The sequence below is a fragment of the Culicoides brevitarsis genome, chromosome 3 (assembly GCF_036172545.1).
Source record: "Culicoides brevitarsis isolate CSIRO-B50_1 chromosome 3, AGI_CSIRO_Cbre_v1, whole genome shotgun sequence".
NCBI classification, from domain to species: Eukaryota; Metazoa; Arthropoda; class Insecta; order Diptera; family Ceratopogonidae; genus Culicoides; species Culicoides brevitarsis.
In genome coordinates, this window is record NC_087087.1 from 17513340 (window position 1) to 17529198 (window position 15859).

General features: G+C 25.7%; 2 protein-coding genes across 2 annotated transcripts in view; one reads left to right on the plus strand and one right to left on the minus strand.

Moving 5' to 3' along the window:
• The window catches only part of LOC134833849 (M-phase inducer phosphatase-like), a 151296-nt gene that overhangs the window by 90463 nt on the left and 44974 nt on the right, over positions 1 to 15859 (minus strand). Inside the window, exon 3 of the mRNA XM_063848321.1 lies at positions 14342 to 14405. Coding sequence (XP_063704391.1) covers positions 14342 to 14405 — 64 coding nt within the window. The remainder of the gene's footprint in view (positions 1 to 14341; positions 14406 to 15859) is intronic.
• Positions 7418 to 15859, plus strand: part of LOC134833846 (oxysterol-binding protein-related protein 8) — a 75366-nt gene continuing 66924 nt past the window's right edge. Inside the window, exon 1 of the mRNA XM_063848316.1 lies at positions 7418 to 7429. The gene's annotated coding sequence lies outside the window, so the exon portion shown is untranslated. The remainder of the gene's footprint in view (positions 7430 to 15859) is intronic.

A 15859-nucleotide genomic window follows, 5' to 3' on the forward strand; every position in this document is an offset into this window, starting at 1 on the left:
CCAAATGGCTCAAAATTGAGAAAGAAAGAGATTTTTACGTTTTTTACATACTTTCAAATTTTAATGTTGAAAATTAAAAAAAAATTAGAAGAGCAGTAAAAATCATGTTTTTTGAAAACTTCGAATGCTCGTACCTCCCTTATTTCAAAGGCTAGATCAAAAGTTCCAGAACAAAATAAATGATCAAGATGGTCATATAATTTGTTTTTCACATTTCCTTTGTCTGCCAACTTTTTTAAATTTCACTTGGAATGCGTCAAATTTAATTAATTTGAAGATAAAAAAATTAACTAAAATTTTTTTGGAAAAATATAGAAAAAAAAATTATTTTTTTTAAATTTAAAAGAATTTTTTAATTAAAAAAAATTTAATTAAATTTTTGCTCTGATAAAACCTTCTGAAATTTTTCTCTATAATTTTTTTATGAGAAAGAAATTCTCAAAATATTACAAAAATCTCATTTCTAAGTTATTTTACGTATTTCACATGTAATCCATTCACAACTTTCAAAATAAAAAAAAAAACAGTAGACGATCCCTCCACGCCTTATCAGTTATTTTGACGTTTACATGACCCTTTTTACACGACCTTCACCCGCATTCATCACCACTGACAATAAAATCTGTCATCCTTGACAAATTTCCAACAACCCGAAAAAAGTGATAAGCACGCACAATTACGCACTTTACAAAAAAAAACTCTTTTTTTTAATTATCGTATTGACCTAATAAGCTAATAAAAATTATTTTTCTGTTACATTTTTTTTGAGCTGCTTTGATAATTCAAAACACAAAAAATATCTCGCGTGAACTTCTCGATTGACTTTAGATTAGACATTCAAGGTTTCTGGTTTCGCGCAAAAAAAAAAGTCGTTACAAAAATTTGCGCCAAAACGATCGATCTACAAATCCTGTTTTGTATTCGAGAAACTCTTTCAAACATACAATAAAATATTTTATTGTGTCGATTTAAGACTTTTTGGCAAGTAATATAATAATAATGACAACGCTTCAAAGAGAAAAAGTTGTGAAGAAGTGAATAGAGAAGAATACCTGTCATTTCACATGATTACTTTCTTTTCATCATTAACTTTGCTTTTCATGGTCTTTGTCTAGTTTCGTCTACGTTTCTCTTTGCTTAAACGGCAGTACGATGTCAGCAGGAGCAGAGCACAGGTACATTCATGTCAAGTATTAGGTTTACCACTTTTATGCTTCTTTCTTTCTTTATTTTTGCATTTCTTTATGAAAATTCATAAATTTTTTTTTTATTATTATTTCAGCCTTTGAGCACGTTCGTTTCGAACAACTTTTGTATAGGGGTACATTCAAAAATCCTCAGAAATTCAATCATCCACAAAAAATTTTGCAATCGCGAGTTACAGGGAAAAAAAAGAGAAAGAGGAGAGACAGAGAAAAAAGGATTCTTCTTCTTCGTTTTGATTATTATCACTCCGTTCTTTGAACAAAGTCTTGAATTCGGCATTTCTTTGCCGTAGAAAAAAAAATACTTCTTCTTTGTGCGTTTTGTCTTCATTTTGCATGGTTCGTCGAATAATGGAGTGAATGCGTATTCAGAAGAGAAGCCTTTTTATGCTAAAAATGTGTCAAAAGAAAACCGTTTTGTAAGACCATGACATGGCAAAACGATTCACGAAACGCTGCTGCTGCTGAGATAAGCTCAAGTACACACAATTACGACGAAAGTAATTGTAAAGCAGGATTATGGTACAGAATAAAAACGGCATGAAAAGGCTTATGGCAAACAAAAAAAAGTGTTAAGTAAGTAGCAAAGATGCCGCAAGTGGTCGGCATTTGGTCAAGGAACGAAGTGCGCGCCAAGTCGTTAAATTTCTAACAACTTTGTCGTTACTTTGACGTTTTTCAGATTTCATGACCTTCAGGTAACCTTGAAGGTTTTTCTAAGTAATAAGTTCTGATTGGGCTTCTTCGAGGAGCCTCAAGGTCACAAAATAGGCAAAAGTGAACTGAGGAGACAATTTCACTGTCGTCGAACAAGATTTAAATGGAATGGTCAACTGACTTCCAAGCGGATTAGGATAGACTTAGTGGATGGACATAAGCAGACCTAAAATCAACAAAGGTTCAAATTTGAACTTAAGGTAAGTCTGAAACTTCAAGCTAAATTGTTTAAATGACGCAGAGTTACTTGACGTGAAGCAAAGAGTTTACTTTAACGCTATGAAACTTATCGACAAAGCCAAGAATGATCTGCTCCCGGAATACTTGACAGAAAGATTAACAACGGTGGGCGAATCAGAACCTTTCAGTCTTTCAGATTTCCAAACTATCTGATGAGTGGAACGCAGAACTCCTTTTTTTTACCAAAAATGAAGTCAAGTAGTAGTAACACCATCACAGAAGGAATTTTTCGAGAGCTTGAAAATGTATGTGAAATCCTCTTCGAGGTATCTAAGTGCATCATGTGTGTGGTTTGTTGTCTTTAAGCATTCGAAATATGTTGATTAGAAGAAAATTCGTGATAGCTCGACGTTTTCAATGTAAATATGTAGTAATGGGGAAATGCTTGCCTGAGATTCTGAATCACAATGAAAAAAATCTGTCAAAAAACTTGTCTACCTTTAAATTTCCCTCCATAAATCTTCCATTGCAAGTCGAGATGCATCTTTAACACAACATAATAACATATTTCGCGGATGAATGCACTTCTCATTCTCACTAAATTACCATCCAACCAACCAACCAACAAAAACTTGATCACACCCTTTTTTCAACCAAACTTCGTTCTGTTCATCTCAGACTTTTTAATGCAAAAAATCAAATATAACGCGAAAAATCATTCAAGTCCGTCAAAAAATCGTTTTTGGATTTTGTTTGCAATTCACACAGCTCACGAAAAAAAAAAATTCGCGGATATTGAAACGAAAAATTGCATTTTGTAGCAGAGAGGTAGCAGTGTCGGACATGTAATAAACAACAAAAGAAAAGAAACTGGTTTCCTTAATTTAATCTTAATTGTTTGAATTTTGAAGTTTGAATATGAAATTCATTTGGAACTGGTTCCAACGGGTTCCAAACTTTTTTCTTCTTCTTTCGTTAAACGAAAAAAAAATGCAAAATTTAATTAGATCGCTTATTTCTTTTCAATTCTGTCTCTTTTTGTTGTGACTTGCATCTTGCAATTTTTCGGATTGTCTTGAATTTTTCACACGACAAAAACTTGTCAAACATCGATCATTTAGAAGAACTCGACCTTGAACATTTTTAAATGTAAATTTTTTGTGTGAGCTCCTGTGCGTTTTTTGTTCCTTTTTTGTAAATTCCAAATTAAAACAAAAGGAAGAAGTTATTCGGTTCATTATCTCTTGATTTTTGTTCTTCTCCCTAATTATCGTCCAATTTTGCATGCAAGCAACCCGTTTTCATCCTAAACTCTCAAATTGGCGCCAATATTTCGTGCCGGTGATTTCATGGAGGTACAATAATTATTTCTGCATTAAATTGGCATGACGGTAGAAGAAAAAAAAAGTGTCCTACTGATTGAGCACTTCTCTGAATATTTTAACGCTCAAAGGGATTTCTCTTGCTGTGGATCACGTTTCAATTTGCCACCTTTGAATGAGGTGTGTTTACGAGTTTCATTTGACACCTTTTTCGATGCGTCAAAAGGAAAAAAGTTCTTGTGTGGGTTCTCTCTGACTTTTATGTGAATTTTTGTAAAGAAAGGAGTTAATCATTGTTAATTGTTGTTGCGTAAGAAAAGGGAGAAATGCTTTCTTTTGTCACAGAGATGTTGAAAAAAAAGTATTTGAAAGAAAGAAATTCGTTGAGGTACTTAAAAGTTTTGCTTTTATTGCACAGTTGGAACAGTAGCTTGAGCGCGAATTTTTAATGGGTGTTAAAGTATGAAAGTTATTTTTTAACAGAAAAACATGGAAATTTTGAGTTTTCTAAAATGTTTCATAATTTCGCTAGAAAAATTTTAATTTTAATCAAAAAATATCAAAGAAAATATTTAAAAAATTAATAAAAAAATTATTTTTCTTGAAAAAAAAATTTTTTTTTTCCTGAAAAAAAATTCAGACAAATTTTATGATTTAGGATGAACTTTAAGTTAGTTTTCTAAACATTTTTTTTTATTCAAAAAAGCTGCCCTTTATTTCTCAAATTTTGAGCTGTAGTTTACTAGAAAACCATTTAATTGGTTTAAAAGTGAAGAGTTCAAATATTATGCAAGTCTTATTTTATTTTAAGTCTTTTTCGATCGATTTTTTTATACTTTTGGTTCACTAAATTTTTTATTATTTTTTTTTTTTAATTTCTAATAATTTTTCGAAAATATTTTTTAATCATGAAAAAAATGTAAAAAATTAAAGATGTAAAAAAATTTAAAAATATTACATAAAATTTAAATTTAATTAAAATTCCCGAAAAAATTATTTTTTTGACAAAAAAAAAATTCAAAAACTCAAATTCAAAAAAAAATATTTTTAAATCTTAACATTTTCTTTAAAAATGTGAAATTTTATTTCAGATGTTTTGAAATTTTCATTAAAAAATTTTGCTTTGACTCAGTTGTTATAAATATTTATAAATAAATAAAAATTATTTATTTAATTTTTTAAAATATTTTAAAAAATTTTTAATTTTTTTTATTTTTAATTCTCAATAAAAATTGTCAATTTATATTTTTTTTTTCAAAAAAATCTGAAAAAATCGCTCATAAAATATCGAAAATCGTCTTAAAAATCAATACAGCCCTTTTTTAATCACTAAATATTGCCCCGATGACACTTCCATAAGCAGCTTATGTTCAATAAATTAAAAAATCTCCATTTACAATAAACCAGCATAGAATTTCGTTCGAGAACTACAAGAAACAACGACTGCGATTATGTAAGTGAAAGACAGACGACGTCAAAAAAGTTCGTTAAATCAGGTGTGGCACACATAATATTGCATGCATTTCACTTTATCGTCGTTTTTACAACAACTTGATTCTATTTCTTACAATTTTTGAACGTAATAAACTATTTTTTTATTTATTTATCAATTCTAATCAAATCGACTATTTTTATATAAAATTTGATATTAAAACCGGAAATTGGTTATTTTTTCTTCAACGTGTTACACATTCTTGATCAAATATTTGTTATTTGTCGCACAGTTTAAAATTCTGATAATAAAAAAAATGTTCCAAGATGAGTTCAAGGCACGACGTGAATGTTATCGCGAGCACGTCGCATTTTATTCGGAAACATGAATTAATTAAATATTTGACGAGTGAATGATAAGTGCCTGTAAATATCATAAAACTAACATTGTAATACATGAAAATGTTGTAAAAAATTAAAAAAAAAATAAGAGACGTCCTTCACGAAAATATTGAATTACTTAATTTCGGGTTCAAATTGCTCTATTATTAAATATTTTCGGGCGATTGGCGGTGATTTGATCGTTTATCACACTTTTGAGAAGACATTAAGCGGGTCTTCATTAACCATCTGGCACGATGCCGAATTTTTTTCTTATATCTTTTTCTTTTTTAAGCGATTTTTTATTCAATGTTGGTGGAAGGAGAAAAAAATCATAAAATTACCACAAGACGGATTTCGTCCCATATAAATAACAGGATTTCTAACTGTATGAACAATAAGAAATGGTGCGGTGGTATATATTGGAATCAGGTATCGTTCAGGTGGGATATGGAGACAAGTTTTTTGTGATCAAAGCAGGTCTTGAAATTAAGGAAGTTGCTCGATATTGTTAAGAATTGACTCAAAAATTTTATTTTATTTTACTTGACTTAATTAATTATTTATTTAAAATTTTATTTTTTAATATTTTTTTTTGTACAAAATTATTTTTTTTAACAAAATTTCAATTAAATTTTTATTTAATTTTTTTTTTAATATTTTTTGAATAAAAATTTTAATTAATTTTATTTTTTTTTTCTTTTATTGCATTAAATTTTTAGTTTTTAGTTCAATTTATTTTTCTATAAATTTTAAAATTTTTTTAAAATTTATTCTATTTTTATTTATTTTTTTATAATTTATTTTTTTATTTTTTATAATTTTTTTTTTATTATTTATTTTTAAATTAACCAATTTTTATTTTTTTTAAAGAATTTTAAGAAGTTTTTGTTAAAATTTAATTGAATTTATTTTTTTATTCTTTATTATTTTTTTAAGAAAATTTTAATTTAATTAAATTAATTTTTTTATTTCTATCAATTTAATTTATTTTTTATTTAATTTTAATTTATTATTTTTTTAATGATTTTTTTTTTTAAATTGAATTAAGTGTATATTTTTTTAAAATTTTATTTGTAATTAAATTTAAAAAAAATAAAAAAAATAAATTAAATTAATTGAATTAAATAATAAATTAAAAAAAAAACTCCGTCAAAAATATTTTTAAAAATTTTATTTAATTTTATCAACTTTAAAAACAGTTTTGAAGAGAAATTCGTCATTTCCAACCTCAAAATTAAATGTTTTCATTAAAAATTTTTAAATTAAAAAATCTAAAAAATTTTTTACTAAAAATTGGTCATCATTTCCGTCTCCCAGTTGTCTACAGAAGCCTCAAATCTGCCAAATTCAACCTCAATTTCCTCATTAAACCATAAAAAATTAAAATTTCTCGATAAAAACTTTTTATTTTTATTGTAGGCGGAATCCAATACACCACAAAAACCTGTTTCCTTTACCAGACAAGAACATTCTTTGTGAGATTATGCAGGTATCACATAAGAAAAAAAAGAGTACAATACAGGTAGGTAGAATCCTTCAACAAAAAACCATACAGGCGTACGAGATTTTTTACAAAAATAAACAAAACACAATAAAAAGGACTTCCAACAAAGCACACAAAAATTTATGTAGGAGAGAAAAAGAAGAAGAAAGAAGGACAGTTTCATGCATGTTGAAAGGAGACAAAAATCGTGCACCTTAAATGCACTTCATCACCTGTAAAAATCAAATCAGAGTCGTATTAGAGCTACAGGTGTCTAACTTGTTATTATTTGTGATTTTTTTTTTTGCTTTGTTGTTGTGAATGGACGATTGGCACAAGTTCTTATTGCATTATTATCTTATTGTAGGATGAATTTATGAGGTACACGTGCAAAACTTGATTTCTTCCTTTTTTTGGGTTTTCAATTTTTTATTTTATTTTTTTCTGTAGAAACACAATAAAAAAAACCCGACGTGAGTCAAGTTGGATGGACATTCGAGTTGGAATGAAGCAAAAAGAAAACGACAGAAAAAGGATATTTTGCATAATTTTTGGTCGATTGCCTTCTCGGTAGTCGCATGGCTTCACATAAAATTAGCCAAAAAAATCTCAAATTACGTAAAAAGTTGAAATTAATAAAGTTAATCCGAAAATTGGTCTCTCGAGAGTAACCGCGACAGATGTCTTTCAAGTGACATAGAGCACTTGTCTTCCGCGTCATCACCGAAAGTTATTTAATGGAACAGATGAAAATATTGACAAGTCCTCGCATAAACATTACAGCGCACCGCACATAATTTTAGGTATCACTGTGAAAAGTTTGTGTTTCGCGAGGTAAATAATTAGTAAGATGTTTAACTTCGCGACGTAAAAATATTAAAATTTAAGAAAATAAAATAAAATTATTTAAATATTTATTATTTTTTTTTAAATATTTATTTAAATATTTAAAAATAATTTTTTTTTATTTTTTTAGTTTAATATTTCAATTTTTTGCATTTTATACTCTAATATTTTTTTTAAATTAAATTTTAAGTTCATTTTTTTTAAATTATTTTAATTATTATAAAAGAATTCTAGCTAATTAATTTTTTATTTTTAAATTCTTTAAAATTTAATTAAAAATATAGCTAATTTATAAATTTTCATGATAAAGAAATAAATAAATTTTTTTAAATTATTTAAAATATTTAAATTAAAATATTTTAAACTTCAAACAAAAATATTTTTAAAGATTTTTTTTTAAGTTTTATTACTTTATGATTATTCATAAATTAAATAAATTTATTCAAACAAAATTTAATAAATAATTTTATTTTAATTAAAAAAAAATAATTTCTTCAAAAGAACGAAAATCTTTAAAATTTATGAACATTTTTTACAAAAATTCTCAAAATAAGAATGTCATAAAAATTTTTGCACAAAATAGGCTTAGACTGAAACAAGAAATTTAACTTTTAATTTTTATTTTTAATTTATTAATTTATTAATTAATTAATTTATTTAATTTTATTTTTTTAAATTTTAATTTTTATAAAATAACATTAGAAAAAATTTAAAATAATTTTTATTAAGTTTTATTTAATTATTTTTTTGTTAATAAATATCTAGCCTTAAAATACAAATTTTATTCATTTTTTTAAAATAAAATAAAATATTTTTTTTAAATTTTTTCATGGTATCTCGCAGAAATCTCATTGAAAATTTTTTTTTTGAAAAACACTAAATTTTCACAGTCCAAGGCGCATTCATCAAAAATCTCACCGGAAGTTGTTGCTTTCTATTTTTATTTTATTTTTCTGTGACATTTGACTTCAAAGTTGTTATAAAATTTTACTTCACTTTTGTCGAGAGATGTCATAAAAATTCTACACGTGCGCTTCCTTGTAAATTTTGAATGACATGAAAGTGCGTCAAAAAGATGTAAATTTCATGCAAATGATGATTTTTTCTAAAGTTTTTTGTCTTTTTCAGAAAATGATGCAAAAAGAGAACAAAAAATGTTTAAAACAATAAATCTGTGGCCTCTAGACGATCCCCTGGTAAGCTATTCAACATCAATTTATTACTTAGTTCCTTTTTTTCTTTAGGAAAATGAATTTTTTTTGAGACAACTTTTGGGACAAAAAGACAAAAAGTTTAAAGAAATAAAAATAAAAACTAGATAAATACGAAAAAAAAATTGCAAAATAAACAACAGGAAGATGGATGGATGTCCTGTCGTTGTTCCTCATAAGTGTTTTCATGGAGCTTCCTCTCATTATTCGAATGAATTTCGGACAATTGTAACAATTGTTACTTGCTGTGATGTTATTTTAGATATTTTTTTTCCTATTTTTACTGAGAAGTCAATCAAGTCCTGGCATGGCGCTCCTCTTGACTCCGTTACAATTGCACAAAAAGCCGGAAGTTTATCAAGTTACATCGAACGCCTCAACAATTTTTTTGATTGTTTATTTTTTACAAAATAATTTTTTGGCGCTTAAATTTTTTTATCGTTAAAAAACGAATTTTTAAGGAAAAAAGTAGACAAAGAACTCTCCATATGACAATAATTAAATTTCTTTCTCAGAATATTTATTTTTTTCGGTACTTTTTTCTTCTATCTTTCCTTTTTTGGGGGTGTTTAAAACATGATTTTGCAAACGATCAATCACGTGAAATCAATCTCTTCTTTCTTTTTTAAATTTTTTCTTCTTCAATTTCTTCGGTACTTCAATGTTTTTGTTGGTTCAAACAAAATATTTTGTTAAAACACAATGGAAAGTGGGCTTAAGACGAGAATTAATACCTTTTGCTAATACTTTACACAAAAAAATCTTCTTCGTTTTGTGCGATTCTTGAGAAGGCGCCACACCTACCTTCAACTATTCGCATCGATCATGAACAAAGAGTTTCATGAGTTTTGCCAAAAAAATGCCTTGAAATGTCTAAAAATCGTATTTTTGACGATTTTAAGACATCTCAAGGCATTTTTTGGCAAAAACTCATGAAATTCTTTGTTCAAAAAAATTATTTTTCGTATCGCAAAATTAATTTCCGTAAAATCGAAGTTCAAAGTTAATCCTCTTAGGTGCGACGTCCTTCTACAAACCCATCAGGAGGAACCCTGATCAACGATAAACCATCAAATTTTTAAAGTAAAGTGCAGTGAAATATTTATTTTGAAGGATTTCGATTATCTGGACCTCCTCTTCACTCAAAAAGTTGATGTCCATGAAAAATTTTGTCTTGACTCTTATCTCGTCAAACAGATTTTTAACGTTTGTTAATCCATAACGAACATAATGTCGAATAATTGGCACGAAAAATGTTCGTTTCGTGCAGTTTGCAACCGAATTCCTCTCTCGACATAAATTCAAGTAGTTTATTTACGTGCAGCTTCCTGTAATCACCCGACTTTTAACAAAACAAATTTTTCGATCATTATCGAGTCAGTTCGTATTTTTTGGCAAATGATATAATTATAGGGCAGTTAAATTCCTTAGTCTTCGATTTTTTTTTCTTAAATTTAAGAAAAAATAAGAGGAATGATTTTTGGTAAAAAAAATTCGTTTCATTTGAAAAATGATTTTGCTCGTATTTTTTTGTTTTTTCGTAAAAAAAAAGTTCTTTTGTCTTTTTCGTTTATTTTTCATTTCAATTTCTGAAGATGATAAATTTTACTAAACAAATTTCTCAAAGTGATTATCTCTGGTCTTGCCAAAAAAAAAGTAGGATGTTACTAATTGTTTAAAAAATTAAATAAAAGGCGATTTTCTGAGGAATTACGAACGTTTAAAGGCCGATTATTTTGTTGTCCGGAGAATAATTGTTCTAAAAAAAATTCAAGGTTGTGCCAAAGAAGATGAAATTCTGGGAAGAAAATTAAATGAAGAGAAAAATTAGAGCATTATCAATTACTTTTAATTTTTTGTTTAAAATATTAAAGATTACAGGCCGATGCGATTTTGACAGACTTTTGGACGATTTTTTTTTGTTTTCGGAATTTTTTGCATTTAAAATTTTTTTAACGCGTAATTTTTAACTTGCTCGAATTTTATTTTAAAATCAAAAAATTTGATTTTTATTAAAATATTATTTAGATAATTTTTTTATAAAAAGCCAATGAAGCTGATATTGATGAAATTCGTTCACTAAAATTTAATAATTTTTTTTTTGAATTCCAATTTTTTTAATTCATCATTTTTTTTTTTAATTTTTTTGAGCATGCTTGAGCATTTTCAGAATTAATTATTTAAGTTTTCACTTTTTTTTACATTAGATTAATTAATAAATTTTTTTCATTAAATTAATTTTTATTTTATTTTTTTCCGAAAATTGAACTGACATAGAAATTCAAGAAAAAAAAAATTACGTTAAAATTACTAAAAAACTTTTCTTCTAAATAACGATAAAAATGTGTTTTATTTTAATAAAAAAAATTTATAAACCAATTAAAATTTTAATTAAATTAAATAAAATTAATTAATTTTTTTTTATTTTTAAATAAAAATTTTAAAATTAAAAAATTTTAACAACAAAAATTTTAACAAAATTTTTTTCTATTATTTTTATTCATAAAAAATTGGAAATAAAGGAAAATTATTATTCTATTTAAGGCCTAACAGAATAATTTTTTTTTAAAATTATTTTTAATTATTAATTTTTTTTATTAAATAAAATAAAAAGTTTTGTTAAAATAATTTTTCGCGAATAAAAAAAATAATTGATTTTCTTTTACATTTGTCATAAAAATTACTTTAAAATAATTGGAATTCTAAAAGAAAAAAATTAATCCATTAAATTCGTTCAAAGAACAGTTCAGGGCTTTCACAAACAACAATTAAGCCACAACGGAGCTCCTGTAATGCCAAAATTTCAAGCACCCATCGTGTAAAAAATTACACTTTAATGAATTGCAACTCTCTCTGGATCTCTTTGTCCTTATGCCTTTTAAAAACAATGCATCCCGCCAAGACATCACGAATGAGTGTGCGAAAAATTCTGGGAACTGTGTGGTCCGGTCTCGACAAGTGTTTGTCATGCGTCTTCGTCGTCGTCGCCGAGACAACATCAAGTGCACCTTTGTTATTGCGTTTATCTATTTATTTCATTTCTTTTGTTCAATTATTATCTCAAGTACTGTGAAAAATCTTCTTTATTGTCTTTTAGTTGTTTTTTTTTGCTTTGCTTTTATCCTCCTTGCAAACAATTTCTCACACACTTACACAAGACAAATTGCAGCACTTGAGTTGAACTTGAGAGCGGTTAGAACAATATCAATTTTGGCTTTGGACCATTTTTCACTCCTCCGAGAGATGATGTAAGATAAGACAGCCTCCGAAAACTTTCTTCGACGATGTAATTAATGACAAGTTCTTTGTTTACCTTTTTCTTGCCTCATAGACGAGAAAACATATGATTAGAGAGAAATGATTTATAAAGGGGCAGAAAACAAAACAAATAGAACGATCTTTCACTTTAATGAGAGACAGAGGGAGTAATAAGTAGTCTAACGTAAAAAAAATATAAAATAAAAATTTAATAAAAAAATGCTTTTATAAAAAAAAAAATTATGAAAAGCTGTTTTCATACAAAATGACAAAATTTTTAACGATTTTTGAGTGTTAAATATTTTTTTATTATTTTTTTAATTATCTTTTTTGATTTAAAATTTAAATAAAAGAGAAAGCTAATTTAAAATAAAAGAATAAAGAATAAAAAATAACTGTCAAAAAAATTTGAAAATTAAATTCAGTAATTTTGTAAAAAAAATTAAATAAGAAAATTTGAGTTAAATTACGATTTTTTAAATGGGGCATCGGACTTTATTTTTGATTTTCTTTTGGAGCGGCCTTATTTTAAAATTAATTCTAATAAATTTATTTAATTAATTAAAAATAATTCATAAATAACTTTATGAAACTAAAAATAAATATAAAAATAAAATAATAATAAGTTATAAATTTTCTCAAATGAATATATTAAATTTATATATGTAATTAATAATTTTTTTTATTTCTATTTTTTATCACAATTTTTTTGTAATTAAATTTAATTTTAAATTTTAATTAATTTTTGAATTAAATTAAATTAATTAATTTTATTATCATTTTATTTTTAAACACAATTAAATAACAATATATTTTTGTACATTTAAAACCATTTTAAAGAATATTTCGAACTTTTTAGAAATTTTACTCGACTTCTCAAAAAAGTTTAAAGGCGTCATCCATTAAAGGCGTCGGCAGTTTAGGGGGGATGGGATTCATCAAATTTACGACGGATTCCGACCAGGGGGGGGAGGGGGGTAAAAGGCAATGTACGAAGTCGTAAAAATATGCCATATTCACGAATTGAAAATTTTTCGTTTTAAATTAATTAAAATAATTTTGAAAGTATTTCATACTTTGAACGTAAGCTTTTTTTAATTTTTATTTGATTGATTTTTTTTTCAAATTTTTTTACGAGTTTCTATTGAAATTTGAACTTATATTAAAAATTTCCTTTTCAATGAACATTTAAAAATGCCGTATTTTAAGAACTTTTCGACGGTTTACGATTATAGGGGTGGTGGGGGTCAAGAAATGTCCTATTTTTGCCGACGCCTTTAATGGATGACGCCTAAAGCCCACTGCAAAATTTGAAAATTTTGTGTGCAAGTATTTTTTTAAAATTTTATCCCAGTGTCCCTTTAGATATTTTCCCACTGCATATTCTCAATTTTTAACCCAATGCACATTCTAAAAATTTTTCCAATACAAATTTTGAGTTTTGACCCGATGCACAATTAAAGCGCCATCTTTTACTTAAAAAGTAAAATCTTAACAAAAACAAATAATTTCAGACCCCCAAAGGAACTTTAATAAAAAAAAAGCATACAAAGAAACAGACAAAAAACAAATAGAAAGGACGATCTTTCACTTTAATGAGAGGGACAAAGAAAGTTAGTAGTCCAAAAAAGGATGATTTGTTGGCTATAATTAACGCTTTTGGTACCGTATTGACTTTTATAATAGTCCTGCTACTTGAGATTAATTGTATCTTTCTACCTTTCTTCAATAATAATGATGATGATCAGCATGAGATTCAATTTTTCAAAAAAATAAAAAAAAAATTTAAAGGACAAGAGGCGGATTTTCTCCTGGCCATAAATAATGTTCGCCAAAAATATCAAATATCTTTAATAATCATAATAATTTTGCACGTAAGAGTGGGATGATGCACTAATATAATAAATTACTTAAATGGCGCCACACACACTTGCACCGAAAAAAAAAATAAAAATCATGATCATCGATTTTTTTCTGTTCTTTAAAAATTTTTATCCTTCACGGCACAGAGGCGAAAAACATATGTTACAAGTTGTAAGTATCAAATGCACTTTGCAAAAGTTCCTTTTTTTATTTTAAGGGTATTTAAAAATCAATTTTGACCTGTTCGAACGTACAAACTCGAGTCATATGATTCTCCGGCGTTCGTGCATCGATGGAAAAGGACACAAATCCTCCTTCTTTGAAATTTTGCGCAAAAAATCAAAAGAAAGTTTGTGTTTTGTGTATTTGTAAATGTGTGGTTTTCAGATGATAAAAAAAATAAATTTAAAGGTCCAGAAAAGATGAATGAATTTTTCCTACCTGTTCGTTTCACGTCGTTGTCGTCCTTCTTTTGTGGTGCCATCTTTGAGTGACTTGTGTGAAGCTGAAAAAAAAAAATTAAAAAAATTAAATTAATAAAAAATTATTTGAAAAATTATTAAAAAATCGTTATTTTTGAGAGACTACAGAGCGGAAGTTCTCACTTTCTCACAGACGAAAAATATTTACATTTCAATAAATGGAATTTTTTTTAAAAAAATACAAGAACTCAATTCATTCATCGCGAGACCCAGACACATTTGACTGCATCGTTAGAGAGACAAATCATCATCTTTGTTGCATATGCGCTTTGTGATTATTATTTATGTATTTTAATAAACACAAGAAGGAAAAAAATATGCGCGTTAATGCGGATGTCATGCGTGTTCAACTTTAAATTCTCTTTTTGTTTATTTATTTTCGTTGCATTTATTATTGTACACAGTCACAAAAAATCTGTTTATTTTTAGTAAATTCCACATACAAACGCACACTTTTCGAAATGTAGAGCACTTTTTGTTAACATATGTAAATTTCATATTTTTATGTGTTGTTTATTGTTATTTTTATTTTAAAAAATTTGTGTAAAATTTGTTATTTTTTGAAAAGGGTTAAAAGTCAATATGGCGTTAAACGTTCATGGCGAAATTTTATACTTCCGAAGGCACTTGAAATAAATTTGTTTGGTGACACATGAAGGTTTCGAGTGTCCTGTTTATGCGAAGAGAGGGAGTGAAGTATACTTTCACGAAAAATGTTAATGTTTTGGGTTGATGAGGAAGTTGGTAATTCAAGTGATTGATTGAAAATTATAAAAACAGTTATTTGAATGGAAAAAAAATTGATATTTGTACACGTTTAATGTTTTGGGTTGATGAGGAAGTTGGTAATTCAAGTGATTGATTGAAAATTATAAAAACAGTTAAAATTAAAATTAAAATTAAAATTAAAATTAAAATTAAAATTTTTTAAAATTAAAATTAAAATTAAAATTAAAATTAAAATTAAAATTAAAATTAAAATTAAAATTAAAATTAAAATTAAAATTATAAAAACAGTTATTTGAATGGAAAAAAGTTGATATTTTAAAATTAAAATTAAAATTAAAATTAAAATAAAATTAAAATTAAAATTAAAATTAAAATTAAAATTAAAATTAAAATTAAAATTAAAATTAAAAAAATTAAAATTAAAATTAAAATTAAAATTAAAATTAAAATTAAAATTAAAATTAAAATTAAAATTAAAATTAAAATTAAAATTAAAATTAAAATTAAAATTAAAATTAAAATTAAAATTAAAATTAAAATTAAAATTAAAATTAAAATTAAAATTAAAATTAAAATTAAAATTAAAATTAAAATTAAAATTAAAATTAAAATTAAAATTAAAATTAAAATTAAAATTAAAATTAAAATTAAAATTAAAATTAAAATTAAAATTAAAATTAAAATTAAAATTAAAATTAAAATTAAAATTAAAATTAAAATTAAAATTAAAATTAAAATTAAAATTAAA